Source organism: Megalobrama amblycephala, unplaced genomic scaffold (assembly GCF_018812025.1).
Source record: "Megalobrama amblycephala isolate DHTTF-2021 unplaced genomic scaffold, ASM1881202v1 scaffold423, whole genome shotgun sequence".
Taxonomy (NCBI): domain Eukaryota; kingdom Metazoa; phylum Chordata; class Actinopteri; order Cypriniformes; family Xenocyprididae; genus Megalobrama; species Megalobrama amblycephala.
In genome coordinates this window covers 153496-173232 of record NW_025953371.1, presented here as the reverse complement: position 1 = coordinate 173232, position 19737 = coordinate 153496, and the positions used below count along the sequence as shown (strand labels likewise).

The window sequence follows — 19737 nt, the reverse complement described above, 5'->3', positions numbered from 1 at the left end:
TGGAGGAAACCCACACCAACATGGAGAAGAACATGCAAACAGTGTCAGGCTTCAGATAAATGGAAGATTCAAATGCAGTGAACAAACGTGAAAAGTTTATTAGGAAAACTTGACGAACCAACGTGAATATGTGACAGTGAAGATGAAGAAGGTCTGTATGGTGGCTCCCATGTTCTCCGCACACCATAAGCGGACACAGACTGGGGAGACCACCGAGAGGAGATGCAAGCAGGACTCCAGCAAGAGCTAATGAGCTAACAATAGCAATCAAGCAGGTAAGTCACGAGAGCAAAAAACACAAGGTAGAGAGCACAGATAAAAACACATCCACACGACACAACATAGTCATCAACTGACAATAGACACAGCTGGGAATAAATAGGGTAAGGGGAATTGTTCGAATCACAAACTGCAGAAAATGGCAGGACACTAACAAACAGAGACAAACCAGGGACCTTTTTGCTGTGAGATGTCAGTGATGCTCTACTTAAAACACAAAATGAAATGTAACATTTGTTTTGTATGTATGTAGATGATACAGAAAGCTTTTAAAATGGTACAAAATGCTCAATGTAAAAAATATAAAGTTTTAATGAAAGTAATAATTACCTAAGAATTGAGATGAGGGCTATCAGCATCATCACCTTAGATCATTTTATTGAAATAATAAAAACTACAGATGATTCAAGAAATTGTGGTGAGGAGTATATGTACTGTCAAATATACGTAATACAATATACTGATCAGCTAACAGAAGTTCTCTGAAATACATAATTTCATTCTGCTTTATTGTCCATCTATTTTTGTTGCTGAAAATCGTTATAGTCTTTGCGATTTACATTATGCCTCATTCCCAAAGGAACTGTACGTTGAACTTTTACCCACACCTGTTGTTCAAGATAAACAGTAAAAGTTTTTGACCTTTGTATCATGACGACTCCACCCGTACATAAGGATTTCATCTTGCTCTCATACAGCAATGAGGACATAAACTTCCAAGAATGACTTCTAAACCAGGTATCACATTTCATTTTAAATACATTGTTTGTTATATGAAATAGGCCTTAGTCAGGGTAGTGCAAATGAAAAGTGAAAATGAGGCTGTAATGGACACAGAAGTAGGCCTAAATTGTGTTCAATGGATTGTACTGTTGTTTAACATTATGCCAATTATTTATCTAATGAAATGTCTTTCCAAAAAAAAAAAAAAAAACTTTCAGTAGACAAAAATTGAATAAAACAATTTTCAAAAGTTGTACTGTAAGTTGTGAAGTGTGATTTAGGACCTTTATACTGTGCGTGTCATTATGAATATGATGATGATGACTGATTGTATGACGATCCCTCACAGAATCACTTTCATCCATGTTAAATTCAATATGGCGTGTATAACCTCTAAACGTCTAAAGTCTACAGTAATTAATGTAGAGTAGCATACAACACAACATAAGTTTAGTTTAATTATGAATGTACTGTATCAGGAACAAATCAGTGTTAAAGACACTGTCTTTCAGTGTTGAGAGCAGGGCTGTGCCCACCATTGATGTCCTATGTATTTTTCAGGTGTTTATTATAAAGGTTGAGAAATAATAGCCTAATATTAACTCTATTTTGATTGGTGCTGCAATGAATTGTGCCAAGATAACCAACCTTCTCATCTGAGCTGCCTCAGCAGTCTAAAACCACAAATCAAATGAAAGTAAGTGAATTATATGTTCATAGACACTGCTGAGAGCAGCGTGCCGCAGTTGAAGGGTTAGTTCACCCAAAAATGAAAATTCTGTCATTTATTAACTACTCTCATGCTGTTCCACACCCGCAAGACCTTTGTTAAAACAAATTAACAAATTAAGATATTTTAGTTGAAATCCGATGGCTCCGTGAGGCCTCCATAGGGAGCAATAACATTTCCTCTCTCAAGATCCATAAAGGTACTAAAAGCATATTTAAATCAGTTCATGTGAGTACAGTGGTTCAATATTAATATTATAATGCGATGAGAATATTTTTGGTGTGCCAAAAAAACAAAACAAAATAATGACTTATTTAGTGATGGCCGATTTCAAAACACTGCTTCAGGAAGATTCGGAGCATAAATAAATCAGTGTGTCGAATCATCTGTTCGGAGCGCCAAAGTCATGTGATTTCAGCAGTTTGGCAGTTTGACCCGTGATCTGATTCATAATTTTTTTTTTTTTTTTGGGTGAACTAACCATTTAACAGCCATAAAGTAGCTAAAGAATTTGTAAACGAGAGAAATAATCCGTGATGCACACAAATAAACGTATCTAATTTCTAAATCTAATTTCACCATTTTTGAATTTAAAATATATGATTTAAGTGATTCAGGTCATTTGTAACTGTAAATGTGGTGAGACAACGAACAGGTGTTTTCATTGGCATAATATTAATAATGAATGTGCACATATTGTTGAATTTAATAAACTTAGTTAGCTTTACTGGTAGCCTTCAGCCTTTGCATGCTACTGAAAGGGGACCATGAAAAAAGGTGTTACAAATCAATCAGTTTAATTTACTTTTATGTAGTTCAGTAGAACGGTGAAAGTGGTGAAATCTGTGAATCTCATACAGGATGAGAAAACAGACAGACATCAGAAGTCAGAGATGATGTTTGATTGAAGACTAAGGACAGACACGGAGGAGAGAACAGAGTATAAACATGTCAAGCGCTGACACCAGAGGTGAGGATGACAGATAGATTCAAATGACTGTTCAGGAACATTTTATCAAATTCATTCAATAGACCAAATAAGAGCAGAGATATTATTAAGATTATCACGGTTTCTTCATTGTATATTCAGAGAAAGTTCAAATGAGCAACATTCTCAGTTTTCTCAAGACAACAAGTCAAAAAACACTAAAGTGATTGTATTTTCTAAACTGATTTCTCAGCATCTCTCTTTGATATTTCTGCTTGTAAGCATTATTTAAAGATGGTTTCTGTTGGTTTGTGTTACTGTGATGATAGAGTAAAATAGAAGATTTTCTTTTCATACAGTGATTTTTGCCCACAATCCTCCTTGCAGAAGAAGATGGAGCAAAGAAAACCCCCCTATGAGTAAGTCTTTTTACAGATAAACAATACACATGAAGTAATTAAGAGAATGTTGAAATTATGGGCAGATTGACCCCTTAAAAGCAGAAGAGATAAATTCAGCCTTAAACACCTCCTACTGGTGTATTATGTTCATTTTGAATAGTGATGTTGGATTAAGTTCAAGATCTTGGCATCGTAACATGTTACATATCACATGAGCTCTGTGATAATGTATGAAGTGAGGATTGTGAATTTTACTCTTTACAGTGAGGATTGTTCTGCTGGGGAAGAGCGTGTCAGAAAACAGTCAGATGGGAAACTTCCTGTTGGGACGTGCAGCGCTTGACAGTGAAGCTCCTCCAGGTGTTGTAGAGAGAGTTGGAGGAAGATTGAAGGACAGACATGTGATGGTCATCAACAGTCCTCAGCTGCTCCAGACACATCTGTCACTCCGTCACATCACACAGACAGTGAAAGAGTGTGTGTCTCTGTCTGATCCAGGACCTCATGTGATCGTTCTGCTCCTCAAACATGATCAGTGTTCAGCAGAAGATCAGGAGTGTGTGGAGAAGGTGCTGGACTCTTTCTCTGAGAGGGTTTATCAACACACCATGGTGCTCACCACACAAGAGCCCACTGAAACCAATGACATCCTACAGAAGATCATTCAGAAATGCTTCAACAGACACTTCAGTCTTCAGAGAAGAAGCTCTCCTGATGATCTTCTGCAGATGTTTGAGGACATTGTGAAAATTAATAATGGATGTCACCTGGATTGTGCTGAAGCTTCACAGTATTTCTCAATGGAGCAACAAGCCACAGAAAGACGTGAGTGTGATGATATTTGATGTGTCTAATGATAAACGAACCATTTTTAAATTAAGTTCAAGTTCATTTTACTATAAACTGTCAAGGCTGAACAGGCAGGCAAACTCATGAAATGTTCTTCTCAGTTTCAGAGGGTGTGATGCTGAATCTGGTTGTGTGTGGAAGTGACAGGACATTAAAATCCTCCATATCAGAGCTGATCCTGCAGCAGACAGACAGAAAATCAGATGTGGATCTTCATAGACGTCAGATCCGTCTGGTGGAGCTTCCAGCTCTTTTCAGCACTCGTCTCTTAGAGGAGGAAGTGATGCGTCTGACTCTCCGCTGTGTGTCTCTCTGTGATCCTGGAGTTCATGTTTTCCTCCTCATTATTCCTGACACTCCACTGACTGATGAAGACAAAGCAGAAATGGAGGAGATCCAGAGGATATTCAGCTCCAGAATCAACAAACACATGATGATCCTCATAATGCAGAGTTCAGAGCATCAGACAGCAGAACTCGATGAAGAAACACAGTCTGTCATTGAGAGTTTTGGAGGACGACATCATTTCTTTGGTCCCAACACACAAGTGTCCACATTGATGGAGAACGTTGAGCAGATGCTGGAAGAAAACAGAGGAGAGTTTTACTCCACAGAGACATTTCTGGAGGCACAGATGAAAAAATTACTGCAATTTGAAGACATGAAGAAGAAAATTAATTCACTGGAGACACATTTACTGTCACCAGGTAATGACCAGAAAATTAATTTGGTCTTAAATGTTAAAATATCTTACACATTGAGAATATGTTTGGCATGAAGAGTCACATGAATGGTGTACCCTCACAAAAACTGTACTCAATCACTTAAAAAAAAAAAGTGTCAAAAACAATCCTCTCACTCATTAGCTGCCGCCAACATGGTATTGGTACTTAAAATACATAAAGAACAGAGCTGCTCATGCTTGTTAAAGAACTACTAAATTCCCCTTTAAAGGGCTATAAAAATGACAAATTTAAGTTACATTTCATGAGAAAGTGCTACACCACAACCATAAATGTTGGAGAACTATTAAATAAATTAAGGGATGAATAGGGAAAGAATAAAGAGGAAGGGGGAAAGGGATAGTAATCAGGTTGACCCGGGCATCTGGCGTTGGCAGCCAGGAGACTTATAGTGGGGGAATCATCTCAGTTAAATGTAAGCCGAGTGATTAGGACCCCCTATATAACCTGGAAGGGAAGAGAACAGAGGATGGTAAGGATAGTTGAATTGATGAGAGAAGGAAGGAAAAGGGAGGGTTTGAGAGAAAGAGACAAAGAGTACTGTTAGGCGTGTCCCAATATAAGAAGGTTTTGAGAAATCAGGTAATTGGTTGAGGCGTGGCCGGGTCCTGAACCTCAGTTAACCCTCTGGAGTCTGAGGCTGATTTGGGGCCTGGAGAAGTTTTGACATGCCCTGACATTTGTGCTTTTTTCAGTTGTTCATAAACATATTAATGACACAAGTGTCATTACACTGTATTCAGCACAAACTAGGCTACCATAATATGTGAGGAACATGTATGTACATGTTTGTGTTTTTGAAGGAATAACGTTTATGCGTGGTTATTGAAAAAACAAAAAACTTAAGTCACTGAAATAAGGCCAAAAAAAGTATATTAAATCAGTGTTTACAATACTTTAGGGTATTGGAGGTTGTAGAGTAGAGTTTTTGCTTCAAAATTATGTAAAAATTATGCTGACTACTCTTTCATTTATAACAATATATTGATTTAGTTTTTGTAAGACACTTTTTGCCAAGAAACACAGTATGCGTGGAGGTGAATTCACCATGAATAATGGGTCATTCTCACCTGAGAAGACAAAAGAATCGCATAGTAATGACCTGAAATGACTTGCATATTAATGAGGCATTTCAGTCAGGTAGGCTGTGAAAAAAAGCTTCTGTGATGTCTCAAGCTCATCATGGTATATGAAACATACAGAAAAATATAATATAATACAATATAAAATAATGGTTTTATATTATACTTTAAAATATAATGTATTTCTGTGATGCAAAGAGTCTGAATATAGGCTTTTAGTTTAAAAGCATGCACATTTGGAGAAATATTGGATTCTCATATGTTTATGTAAATTTTCTATACAAAGGAGTTATATTTATTTAATATTCATTGTCATCACTGTGAGCGCTGGTATTTTCAATTCATACTTGCAGTCGGAGGGCGCTCTCTGTGCATTTTTAGTCCACAAATTCATCTAAAGAAGAAGAGGCTATTCCATGAATGGTGTTCAATTCATACTGCAGCTAAAGAAACAAAAACTCATCTAAAATTCATCAATAGAAGAAAAGAAAACAGGAACTAACTGCATGTCTTCCAGAGGTCGCTAACCATGGCTTTTACATCCAGATAAACACTTTTCAAGACAATAAATACACGATTGAGACGATGTATGCATGTGTTGCCTCTGAATTAGCCTCTGAATAGCGCTGGCTCCGTGGGCGTGGCTGCATTAGTGGGTAATGAGCTGAATCAAGGGCGTCTGACATGGCTCTCTTTTCATACAGATTACATAAACAGAATTTTTGTTTTCGATTTGACTTACACGATTTAAAACCTGACATTTCAACGTTTCTTTAGACACAAGTCTATTTTTTTTGTGTTTAGTATTCACTAAGTTACAGTTCATTTTCTGATAACTATCATATTGGACTTCGTTAAGAGGGAGACGAGAGATCACGTATCATGTTAGTTTTCTTTATTTTACAAAAAGCACAACATTTTGTTTTTACTCTAGTGTATACAAATAAAAGAAGATATTCTATAGTTTCAATTGATGTATTACTTATGTCTCTATGACAAAAAATGATGGAGTATTTTAAGTCTGTTTTGCTGCAATGTGAAAAAAACCCCTGCAAAACGTGCCGGCGTGTTTTCAGACCTTAGGGAGTTAACTAGTTCAGTGGAGGATTTGATGAAGTGAATCTTGTGGCCAGTTTTCTGGTTTCAGTAAGAAAGAGTGGATCTTTTGGAGATGCTCAGGCAACGTGTCTGGAGAAAACGTATTCAGAATTAGGTTAGAATGGGCTGAGGAAGGCGTTTAAATGGAAGATGTAAATATGGTATGATGCTCCTAAGTGTTCCGTTTTGCTTCTCCAAAGAGTAAATATGAGAGTATATTGAGAGTGGGTAGAAATGTTAGAGATGCAGGGATAGATAGACGGATTGAATATGGATGAAGTAGGGGCAAAATATTGAACATCGTAGGATGCCAACAAAAGGCAAGGAGGAACATGGCCTGCGTCTCAATGTGCATACTATCTATCCTAAATAGTTTGTGACACTAGTAATATTCAATACTATTTAGGGCGGATAGAGTGGATAGTATGCACATTGGGATGCAGGGATGGACTCTAAATAGCTTCAGTGAAGGGAGAGGATGCAGAGGCTAAGTCAGTCATAGGTTAGTAGAAGGCATTTGTAGTGGCGAGATAACCTTTGAAACAGTTCCAGCCCGTTAAGAAAGCTGAAAGAGAGCTTGGGGCAAGGCAATTATAGAAGTGAGATTTCTGGCCTGCTGGGTTAGTTGAAGATGTGTAACGCACTGGGTTACTTCACTGTAACCCTGTTCCCTGAAAAGGCAGGAACAAAAAGCTGCGCTTTATATTCAGCGCTATGGGAACGTCTTTAGTCGTGACCAGCTGTGAATATATGTGTAAAACAACGTCAATGAAATTGACCTATATTTATAGCCTTGCGTGACGTCATTGGAATGCGTCGTAGCGAGGCTATAATTAGATGTGCCACCTGTGCATCAGCAGATATTTTGTCTGAAGAGCAGTCCAGGGACATCTCAGTGCGGCAAAGAAGCGCAGCTTCTCGTTCCTGCCTTTTCAGGGAACAGGGTTACAGTGAAGTAACCCGGGGCGTTCCCTTTCAAAGGCTACACTCTAAGCTGCGCTTTATTCAGCGCTATGGGAACGAGAATACCCACGCCGCCGCACTGTGTGTGTCCGGACCCCCAGGCTGTGAAGTGTGTCACAAGCACAGAGAGTCTCAGACGCTAGCTTGTGATGTCGACTCAAGGACATGGGAGCCCGGAGTAACATGAACATCCAAACTATAAAACTTTATGAATGTCTGCGGAGAGGACCAACCTGCCGCATCACAAACATTTTGTAAGGGGGTGCCCCCAGCCAAAGCTCTAGAAGAGGCAACCCCCCTGGTGGAATGAGCCCTGATGCCCGTTGGCGAAGTTTGACCATGTGCCTCATAAGCAAGGGCAATAGCATCTCTCACCCAATATGACATGGATCTGTTTCGTGGCGGCCGCACCCCTGTTATGGCCGCCATGACAAACAAACAGTTGCTCTGACTTACGCCACTGGCTAGTGCAGTGGACATAAGTCTGAAGAGCACGGACTGGACACAGTCTGTGAAGTCTCTCCTGCTCTGGCGTTGTGAACGGCGGAGGGCAGAAGGCTTCAAGAGTGACCGGATGCAAGTTCGAGAAAGGAACCTTAGGCAGATAGTCAGGATGAGGATGCAAAATAGCTTTCACTATTCCTGGGGCAAAGTCTAAGCAGGATGGCACAATGGACAGAGCTTGCAAATCCCCAATTCTTTTCAGAGAAGTTATAGCCATAAGAAAAACCATTTTCAGTTAACAGCTTGCCAGAAACTGACTCTAACACACATGAAAGCCCGCATGGAGTTTGCTAAAAAAAAACACCTGAAGGACTCCAAGATGGTGAGAAATAAGATTCTCTGATCTGATGAGACCAAGATAGAACTTTTTGGCCTTAATTCTAAGCGGTATGTGTGGAGAAAACCAGGCACTGCTCATCACCTGTCCAATCCAGTCCCAACAGTGAAGCATGGTGGTGGCAGCATCATGCTGTGGGGGTGTTTTTCAGCTGCAGGGACAGGACGACTGGTTGCAATCGAGGGAAAGATGAATACGGCCAAGTACAGGGATATCCTGGACAAAAACCTTCTCCAGAGTGCTCAGGACCTCAGACTGGGCCGAAGGTTTACCTTCCAACAAGACAATGACCCTAAGCACACAGCTAAAATAACGAAGGAATGGCTTCACAACAACTCCGTGACTGTTCTTGAATGGCCCAGCCAAAGCCCTGACTTAAAACCAATTGAGCATCTCTGGAGAGACCTAAAAATGGCTGTCCACCAATGTTTACCATCCAACCTGACAGAACTGGAGAGGATCTGCAAGGAATGGCAGAGGATCCCCAAATCCAGGAGTGAAAAACTTGTTGCATCTTTCCCAAAAAGACTCATGGCTGTATTAGATCAAAAAGGTGCTTCTACTAAATACTGAGCAAAGGGTCTGAATACTTAGGACCATGTGACATTTCAGTTTTTCTTTTTTAATAAATCTGCAAAAATGTCAACAATTCTGTGTTTTTCTGTCAATATGGGGTGCTGTGTGTACATTAATGAGGGAAAAAAATGAACAAATGATTTTAGCAAATGGCTGCAATATAACAATGAGTGAAACATTTAAGGGGGTCTGAATACTTTCCATACCAACTGTATATGATTAGTTCTAGTTTAATAGTTGTTTAGAAAAACTATCCTAGCTTGTCCAGCAAACTATGGGTTTTCTCATAGACTATTTTGAAAGAAATTTTATTCTCTGGCCATGAGAATAAATTCCTATTATAGCATCAAAGCGCAAAGCAATGTTGTAGAAACGAAACGTAGAAGTGACTTGGTTTTCTGAATGAGCAGCAGAAACAATCGAGCATGAATTTAATGTATTTAATATATGAGACTACGAATACATAGACTAAATATACACTAAGAATACACAAATATGGAAAACGAAAGTAAAGTCAAAGAAACAGAGGTGATCAAAAGAGTGGCAAATTACAAACAGTTAACCTTTGAGAGCCAGCAAGGAAACTCAGTTTACACAAATTTTAAAAGGTTGTTAGTTGCATAAGTTCAGAGTGCTGTAGTTACTGCCTTTCTGTAGAGTTTCAATGCACTTGGCTTGGAGCGATTGGTCCTTTTCAGGAGGGCGTTCTCCGGCGGGTTTTCCAAAGCAAGGTTTTAACTTGAAAGTAAGATAACTGGAAATAAAGAAGAGAGTCCGTCTCCTAGGTGATGGAGGATGACGAAGGCTTGACAAAAGTAAACTTGTGCCAAGAAGATTGTCGTCCCGATGAAGAGGAGTGATGTCACCTCGGCTCCCGCAGGAGCTCAGTTCTTCTGGCCAATTTCTCCACTGCCGCAGAAGTAATGTCGCCTCGGCTACCTCAGGAGCTCAGTTCCTCTGGCTATTCTCTCCACTGCCGCAGCAGTGATGTCGCCTCGGCTCCCCTAGGAGCTCAGTTCTTCTGGCCAATTTCTCCACTGCCGCAGAAGTAATGTCGCCTCGGCTACCTCAGGAGCTCAGTTCCTCTGGCTATTCTCTCCACTGCCGCAGCAGTGATGTCGCCTCGGCTCCCCTAGGAGCTCAGTTCTTCTGGTCAATTTCTCCACTGCTGCAGCAGTGATGTCGCCTCGGCTCCCGCAGGAGCTCAGTTCCTCTGGCTATTCTCTCCACTGCCGCAGCAGTGATGTCAACCTATACCCCCAAACAGCACATTCAGCGTACACAATGCAATTTTTGGGGGTCATCATTAATGTTTCCGGCTGCTGTCCTGCATTGGTTTGCAATTTTGGGGGGAGTACTCTGGGTTTGGGCCAAAATACAGAGCTCGGAGCCCTCTCCTCGGACAGCATGCCAAATACACATACTACTACGCATACTATTTACTATCTGATTATTTGTAAGCGTGAACTTGTGAATTGGATGATAACTGCAAAACGTGATCTGCCTTTATTGATGATTTCTGCTACTGCTGTGTTGTCTGAGTGGGCGAGTACTGATTTCCTAGACCATTCAAGCCCCCAAGAGGTGGTGGCTATGATTATGGGGTATATTATGTTAAGTGCTGAAAAGAACATGCTTGAATGGGAGTTAAAAGAACTGGACTCTGGGGCCATTCGTAGGCAAACCAGTGCCCACTATAAGCTGAAGCTGAAGCCTCTAGAGGGTGCTGCATCAGAGTAAAATGTAATGTCACTGGGATGAGTGATGTAGTCATTGTAGAAAAGAAAATGTAATACCGTTCCAGGATGAGAGAAATTGTTGCCAGAGGCACATTTCCATTTGCATGCATCATCTAACATGACTGTTGTGGAGAGAGGGGATGGCTGCTGCTTTCAAAGGAAAATTGGACAAGAAGGACTTCCCCTGAGTGATTATCCAGATGCTTTGAATATGTTATTTGGACAGAAGAGTTAGCTGTTTGAGAAATGTCAGAGTAAACAGGAGCCATATTGCTGTAAACTGCGGCTAATTTGTGAGCATAGCTGCTGAGACAGGAGAAGGGTGATGGACTGCTGTAGCTGGCCGAGTAGGAGGGGGATAGACTGTTTGAAAATAGAAATGGAGGTTGAAGGACTGAATAGTTAAAGGGTTAGTTCACCCCAAAATGAAAATTCTGTCATTAATTACTCACTTTAATGTCGTTCTACAACAGTGTAGCGAAAATTAACTCAAAGGGGAAATATTAATAATTATTTATAATTCATTATGATTAATAATTATGATTAATTATGAATATGCAAATCCGTTAATCAGATTAACTGGACGTAGCTACATTAAAATTAATATTACAATCAGTTAACCTGTTCGTCCAGTGAACGCTCAGTGTTGATTGTTTATTAATTCTAAGAAATGTTAATTTCCAAGTTATGGAAAAATAATATTTCTTATTTTACTGTACTACTCAGAGCACGTAGTCCGGATCTATCACTTAAGAGGCAATTCATTAGCAGACGGAGTCAGAACCAAACATGTCTCGTGCACAATCTTTATTAACTAACTCACAAACACATAACTAAACTAACAAACACGTAACATAACATACACAAAGGGTCACACACACATACGCAAGTCAGAATGAGTAATGATAGAGTTGAACCGGAAGAGATGCTGTTACTAGAGCTACATGAAATGTCAAAGGCAATCTGGAAAGGACTCATCAGTTTCTTTTAGCAATAGCAAAGGTAAGTCTTACAAATCAATACTAAATCGCTGTTTAGCATTAAAATGTACGATACTTGCAAGATGCCTTTAGGCTGAGAAGCGTCGGATCTGCAGGTTGAGGATAACTCTTGAGGTTATCGTCTGAAGTTGTTGCCAGTTTGTTGGGTGATGAGCACATGGCTGGGTGTTGTAGGCCAGGGGCCTACCAGCCTTGCGGCCGGGCCTAGAGAGGCCGGCCGCAAGGAGACCTGTTCGGTCGTCCAGAAGCAAGGAAGAAGAGAGGGGAGTGGCATGGTTTGCTGGCTTTTAACCTCTGGTCAAAGTCCAACCTCTTAGGAATGATGGGGGCCAATGAAGATGTTGTATTTCCGGGACTTGTAACTGAAAACTTCCCGGGGGATGGGGACAGACTCCAGAGTGGGCTTAAAACTATTGGTTAACTAACCAATAATTGTGTCTGATTTGCCTCAGTCATTACAACAGTAAGACTGTTTATCTTTGGAACACAAATTAAGATATTTTTGATGAAATTCGATGGTTCAGTGAGGCCTCTATTGCCAGCAATGTCACCTCAAGATCCATAAAGATACTAAAAACATTTAAAACAGTTCATGTGACTACAGTGGTTCAACCTTAAAGGGATAGTTCACCCAAAAATGAAAATTTGATGTTTATCTGCTTACCCCCAGGACATCCAAGATGTAGGTGACTTTGTTTCTTCAGTAGAACACAAATGATGATTTTTTTTAACTCCAACCGTTGAGGTCTGTATTATATTTTGCACAAAAGCAAAACAAAAATAACATCTTTATTCAACAATTCCATCTCCTCGCTGTCATTCTTCTACGCGTTCAGTGCTTCCAGATTCTATGTTAGAATGCCGGCTCATTATTGAACATGAACAGCGTCGGCCAATACAGAGTCAGCATTCTGACGTAGAACACGGAACTGCTGCACTGTGTTCACTGCATAAACAGCATAGGAGACAGACATAGAAGAGAAGAAATTTTCTCAAAATAAGAACTTATAATAAGAACAGACATATATATAATATTCTGGGACTGACCAAGCAATCTCGCTGAGCAGCAGAATGTTGTCAGGGTCACCTTTTCTCTGGTGGGTTGCAAAGAGATGAATAACTGGGCATGCGCAAACAGATAAGCACAGCAACGGCCTCCAATAGTGGGCTGACACAAAGCTGATGAGCTGGGAAATAGAGCACTGTCTGAAGATATCCATTTATGCCTGGCCGGTACTTCTTGGATGTATAGGTTTGGAGGCTGATGTTCCACTTGTGGGCCGATGTCGGGCAGATGTATATGTGCTGTCCGGGTTGGTGTTTCTAGGTGGAAGGCATTTGGGTTTTTAGGTGTGAGGAAATGTTTGTCTGTAATATTTGTAGAATGTAACTGGAGTTTAAAACTGATCCATTTCCTCTTTTACTGGTTGAACAGAGAGTGAAGATGATGTGAGGATTGTGCTTCTGGGAAAAACTGGAGTTGGGAAAAGTGCAACAGGAAACACCATCTTAGGAAGAGATGCATTTATAGCAGAAACATCTCAAGAGTCAGTCACTAAAGAGATTCACAGGGAAACAACGGAAATCAAAGGCCGACTTGTTACTGTGATCGACACGCCAGGACTATTTGATCTTGAACTTACTAATGAGGAGATCCAGAGAGAAATCAGCCACTGCATCTCCATGATCCTGCCTGGACCACATGTGTTCATCATTGTGCTCAATTTAGGACAAAGATTCACTCAAGAAGAAGCTACATCAGTGAAGATCATCCAAGATATGTTTGGTGAGAAATCTTTAATGTACACCATGGTGCTCTTCACCAGAGGAGATTATCTGAAGAACAAAAAAATTGAACAGTGTTTGGGAAAACCTGGATCTCCTTTGATGAATCTGATTGAAGCGTGTGGAAACAGATACCATGTGTTCAATAATAATCAGACTGGAGACCGAACACAGGTGTCTGATCTACTGGAGAAGATAGACAACATGGTGAGAGTGAACGGAGGGAGTTTCTACTCATGTAAGATGTTCAGAGAGATGGAGAGAGAGAAACAAGAACAACAAATGAAGATCCTGATGGACAGAATCAGAGAAAAAGAAGAACTGATTAAGAAACATGAAGAAGAGAAAGAGAGAATGAAGATGATGATGAAAGAAGAAAGACAGAATCAGAAGAAAGAGAAAAAGAGAAGAGAAGAAGAACTCAAAAGAGAAATAAGAGAACAAGAGAAACACCAGAGAGAGATACGATATGAGATGAGACAAGAACGAGAGATATTTAAACATGAAATAGAAGAAATGAGGCAAGAACACGAGAAGTTAAAAACAGAAACAGAAAAACTTCAGATCAAATATGAGTCTGAAATAGACAGACTGATGAATGAGAATGAGAGAAAGAAAAGAGAAAAAGAGTTTAATGAAAGAGAAGCTCAACAAAAGACTTTTGAAGAGAAACTAAAACTCCTTGAAGAACAAAATGAATATGAACTAAAGAGAAGACAAGTGGAGAGGAGAGAGGAAAATGAAAGACAGATAGAGGATATGAAGATGATCTGCTCTGAAACTGATGATTTACTACAGGTGAGTGTCTATGTTACTTAGTCTTTAATTTTTTTTTTTTTTTTTTTTTTTTTTTTTCGTAAAGCAGTAGTAGTAATGGTATTAGATGTGGTAAAAATACTAATACTATACTAATAATAGAGCAGCTCCAAACTAAGACAATCAATGTCTCTCAGCTTTTCTAATTCACTGCTTACTGAATGGTTTGTGTTGGTTTCAACTCTAAAAGGTCACAGCTTACAGGAAACTAGAGACCGAATACAGCAAGTGGTCCTGGAGGCTTTACAGGGCCATGATTGAAACTGAGAACAAACTCTACAACAAAACAGAAAATGAAGCAATTCAAGAAGTTAAAGAAACTGATCTTCAAAGAGAACTGAAGAAGACAAGTGAAGAAGTGGAAAAATCAATGTCTGAATTCTTTGAGAAAGACACAGATGCAGATATACTGATTCAGTGGAAAACATTATTTAAAATCAAAATCAAAAAGCATCAGGATAAAATTGTGAGAGAAACAAAGAGGAAATTAACTGAGATTCTTCAGCAGCGAGATCTGAAGAAAAAGATTGATGATCAGAGGACACATCATGAAAACACTCTCTATGAAAAGAGCAAAGAACTTGCCTTAAAACTCAAAGACAAAACAAATGATGAACAAACACTGAAGAAAGAGTTTGATTTGTTTTGGGAAAATTTGAAAATCTTCAGTGAAGCCATTGAACCTGTAAGATATATTGAGAAGAAGAGAGAAGAGTACTATCATATTTTCCAGAAATACTGTCATGGAGCAACATCAGTTGTCATTTTTGGTGAGATCATCTGTCAGAAACTTAAAGAGCCCATTGAGCAGAGTGTCTACAAGAAGACTGCCAGAGATCTGACGGATGAAATGATGACAAACTGTGAATCACTGAATGGAAACAGATCAAATCTGGAGAAACACATCCTGAAGACACTGGCAGAAGAGGAGGATTTTGACAAATACATGAACTACATTCATAAACCCAGAGATCACTTCAAGAGTTTCATCAGAGATGAAGTCAGTCGGTACATCACTGATAAGTTCAGTGTCAATGTTTTACCCAAGATGAAGAAGAACATTGAACTCCTGCAGCAGAAGATCATGAAAGCAGCGCATGAATCTACTGAACATGTTCAAGAGAACAGAGGAGATGTTGGTTTGTGGTTGATGAATTTCACACTGCAGCTCTCAGATGTGCTGATCTTCTCTGAAAAAGACCTCAGAGGAGTGAGACATGATGATGATGATGATGATGATTTCAAACTTCTAGAAGATGTGATAAGACAAGAACTTCCTGCTATAATGTCTGATATCTGCAGTAGATTCAACACAGATATATTTGATGAAAAGCTTTACCTCAAGTTCAGGCCAAATGAGATTCTGACCGATCACTTCTGTCGGTACTGTTGGGTTCAGTGTCCGTTCTGTAAAGCCATCTGCACCAAAAACATGGAACATGATGGAGAACACAGTGTTCATATCCACAGAGTGAGAGGAGTTAATGGCACATATTACCGTTCAACACAGAATCTCTGTTCTGATATTTGTACAAATTTAGTTTTAAGTGATCAGTATTTTAATACATCAGAAGGAAAGTTTCCATATAGAGATTACAGAAGAGCAGGAGGAGATTATGCCATCTGGAGAATCACCCCTGACCTCTCTGAACTGCCCTACTGGAAGTGGTTTGTGTGCAGATTCCAGAAAGATCTGGAAAAATACTACAATAAAACATTTGAGAGTTATGGTGAGATTCCAGATGAATGGAAAAAGTACTCAAAACATGAAGCTATTCAGAGTTTGGCTCAATATATCTGACCCTTATGTCTCATCTCAGATTCTCTTAAGATCACAGGTTGAGACACAGTAAGACTCTGAACTCATCTATACCTCATCACAGAGAACATGAAGCGTACGCTGAATACAAGCTGGTAAAGAACATATTCAATCTAAAAGTGTTCTGGCTCCAGATTCACAGAAATCTTTTTAAGAAAGAAGTTAGGATAAATTCTAAAACATTCAAAGTTTTCAAATATTCTCATAAGTACATCTTTTTTTTTTCTTCATAAAAAATTGTATGCTTTGGTGTTATTTTAAAGGCTGGTGATTGCTGAAATGAAAAGCATCTTAATTCTTTTAGAAATGATTACTGTAGTTATCATAATTAGCACACAGACTATTTTGGTTGTGACATTTTTAATAGGAGTTGTGGTTGGTTGTGGTTTAATGGGAGTGCATCACTCAGTGTTATGTTAAAATAGTCATCTTGGGCCACAGGTCTGGAAACACCATGGATGGACGTCTAGTCAATCGCAGGGCTCACACAAACAAACACATTCACACAATTTGGTGTCTCCATTTGACCTATGCTTTGGTTTGTGAGGTAAACCAGAGCACATGGAGGAAACACAGGGAGAACATGCAAACTCCACACAGAAAGGCCTCATAGCTGAGCTGGCGCCAGTGCACTCACTACACACCCACTATAGGTGGAGAGAAGAGAGAGTAATCGAGCCAATTCACTGGTTGGGGATTATTAGGAGTCCACGATTGATAAGGGCAATGGAGGGAATTTGGCCAGGACACTGGGTTATACCACTACTCTTTACAAGAGGTGCCATGGGATTTTTAATGATCACAGAGAGCCAGGACCTCAATTCTCAGTCATTTGAAGGATGGTGATTGTTACAGTATAGTGTCCCAGTCACAACACTGGGACGTTGGGACCCACACAGACCACAGGGTGAACACCCCCTGCTGGACTCACTAACTCCACTTTCAACAGCTACCTAGTTTTCACAGGAGGTCTCCTATTCATGCACTAACCAGGCTCAACACTGCTTAGCCTTACGCCGGGCACACACTGCATGATTTTTAAAGTCTTGGGACCGCTGTTCTTCTCACACCACATGGATGTCTGGAATACCACTTAGTTGCTGTTGTGTGCAAACTACATGATGGATTAGCAACAGGGTCACACATTACACAACTTTTCAATAGGAAGAATCATCCACAACTCTGTCTGGTTATGAACCTAGATCAGCAATGAACAAAGACCATTTTCAGTCCTTTCAGATAATTTACCCTAGAAACATTGCATTTTTTTAACCTGCTTGAATTTGATCAGAATGAGATTTAACAGATATGCTTATGTGTGAACAGTGCCTATACAATGCCATCATACCCTGTGAAAATCGTTTGTATTGACGCCGTTACAAACTGTATGCTAATTGTCAATCATCTTTAACATCTCAAAAAATGTGCTTTAGGGGGTAACAGACAAGCTTGTTACTAAGTCTTTTGTCTGCAGTTTTCTTCCTCATAGGGGTGCTATGGTGCCTAAATGAGCTACTTAAGTAAAGGTGAGGCAGTAGAGGAAGTTAGCATAGTAGCAGCAGTAGAAAGCATTGCTTGACTGCATATGTGCTATGTCCTGGTTGGGAAATGTTCCATTTCAAGCTCAGTTTAAAATAAGGATGTGTTTTCTTTCCTGTTATTTAAAAACGTTATTGAACTTGTTTGACGTTATTGAAGCCCATATGGATGTAAGCTTGTGGCTTTTGGCTTACTTATGGCTTTACCGGAAGAGTCTGGAGCTTGAGAACTGTTATTGTGTGGTGTGAATTCATCACCAATAGTTGGATTATTTATCGGCTAAGGGACAACTTCAATTTTGGACATTGTTGGATGAACTTCCTACCCTCAAATAAGACTCTCACACACATCCATTTTCACATTATTGAACTGTGCAACTTAATGCTCAATTTCTGCAATGCACCTATCCATTACATTGTTTTGTATAATGTGATTGATTGTCATTTTCTTGTATTTTCTTTTTGTGTGGTAATAATATATTTTTTTTTTTTTTCATGGGTGTATAAAAGAATATTTGATTCATTTGGTGAGCATCTTTTCCTTCTTAATCTGTTAAGCAAACTGAATCCCCCTTAATTAAAGGTCCCATATTGTGTCCATTTCACAAAATGTAATTTAAGTCTCAGGTGTCCCCAGAATGTGTCTGTGAAGTTTCAGCTTAAAATACCTCACAGATCATTTATAAATCCATGTTGTAAATACCCATTTCAGACTACTGTCAAGAACAGGCTGTTTTCGCGCATGTGCCTTTAAATGCAAATGAGCAGCTGTGCCCCGCCCCTCTCTATGATCACAGTTCCTACCTCAATCGGATTCTCTGCCAAATACAAACAAGACATCTGCTTGGTTTTGATTATCACCTATATCGCGACCACTCTCACGGATAGCATAGTTTTTCTTTCATCTTTTAAGTTTATTATTTCCACTCGTTTCAGTTTAAACATCTAATGGATCGTTTTCTGAGCTCACTTATCTGAAGCACACACACACAGACTGTCAGACGTCACGTCTTGTGAGTAAATTCTCTTTCACAAATTTTTTGTTTTGTTTAAATTGTCAAATACACACAAGGTTCTGTCAAAAACACACACAGTACACATAAACACAGTCAGTTCTGTCTGTAAACGTAAATAGTAGGCAACGTTACAGAAATCGTATGTGTATATCAGATCTGTGGCAGATCTGGGGGGTATTCCAGAAAGCAGGTTATGTGACATACCTGGGTATGTTTAAGAGTAAGTAAGCTGATAACCTCAACTTTCGGTTCCAAAAACGGAGGTAACTTTTAGGGTATATAAGTAGCCATAGCAACTTGCTCTCTGAACATAACCTGCTCCGGAGCAGGTTATGTTCAAGGGTTAGTTAGCTTAAGAGGATATAGATGCATGTTATATTATCAATATGGTTATATTAATGTATCTAAATTTGTTATATAGTTACAGTTATATACACAATGTTATATTATACAATATATAAATGTTTATTCAATTCTAATATATGAATTTATTTTATTGTCATCTCACACATAGATCTGCTTTTTATCCTTTATAACAGGACATTTTCTATGCTATAATTTCTATAATAAAATACATATCATATATGTGATATATATTAAATAATTAGCATCAAACAAACAATATTAAGATTAAAAAATGATTGCACAACCAACCAATAGGTGGTGATGTGCACCAAGTAGGTTATGTAAATCGCCATTAAACAAAAGAAGAAGAATGAAGTAGAATGGCGCGCATTTTCTTAGCGTCTGTTTCCATGGTGAATCATCGATTCGTCGCTCTGTTGAGAATGTCTTGTGTGTTAACCGGGA

The 19737-nt window shown here is 39.2% G+C and overlaps 1 protein-coding gene across 3 annotated transcripts; it reads left to right on the top strand.

Moving 5' to 3' along the window:
• The first annotated feature begins 85 nt into the window (after positions 1–85).
• LOC125261533 (interferon-induced very large GTPase 1-like) lies at positions 86–18406 on the top strand. Of its 3 annotated transcripts, XM_048180088.1 has the most exons (8): positions 86–275; positions 860–1017; positions 2593–2702; positions 3020–3079; positions 3326–3886; positions 4012–4617; positions 13389–14536; positions 14745–18406. In XM_048180088.1, the coding sequence occupies exons 3-8, from the start codon at positions 2681–2683 to the stop codon at positions 16353–16355; spliced, it is 4008 nt and encodes a 1335-aa protein (XP_048036045.1). In that variant the 5' UTR covers positions 86–275; positions 860–1017; positions 2593–2680; the 3' UTR covers positions 16356–18406. The 3 variants fall into 3 exon arrangements, with proteins under 3 accessions (XP_048036045.1, XP_048036046.1, XP_048036047.1); XM_048180089.1 differs by lacking the exon at positions 86–275 and having other exon boundaries at positions 698–1017; XM_048180090.1 differs by lacking the exons at positions 86–275; positions 860–1017 and having other exon boundaries at positions 2520–2702.
• Positions 18407–19737: the final 1331 nt, after the last annotated feature.

Coding starts and splice junctions, on each gene's coding strand:
- LOC125261533 (XM_048180088.1), top strand. CDS start 2,681: ATGTCAAGCGCTGACACCAGAG. Junction 2,703..3,019: donor GTCAAGCGCTGACACCAGAG/GTGAGGATGACA, acceptor CTTTTCATACAG/TGATTTTTGCCCACAATCCT. Junction 3,887..4,011: donor GCAACAAGCCACAGAAAGAC/GTGAGTGTGATG, acceptor TGTTCTTCTCAG/TTTCAGAGGGTGTGATGCTG.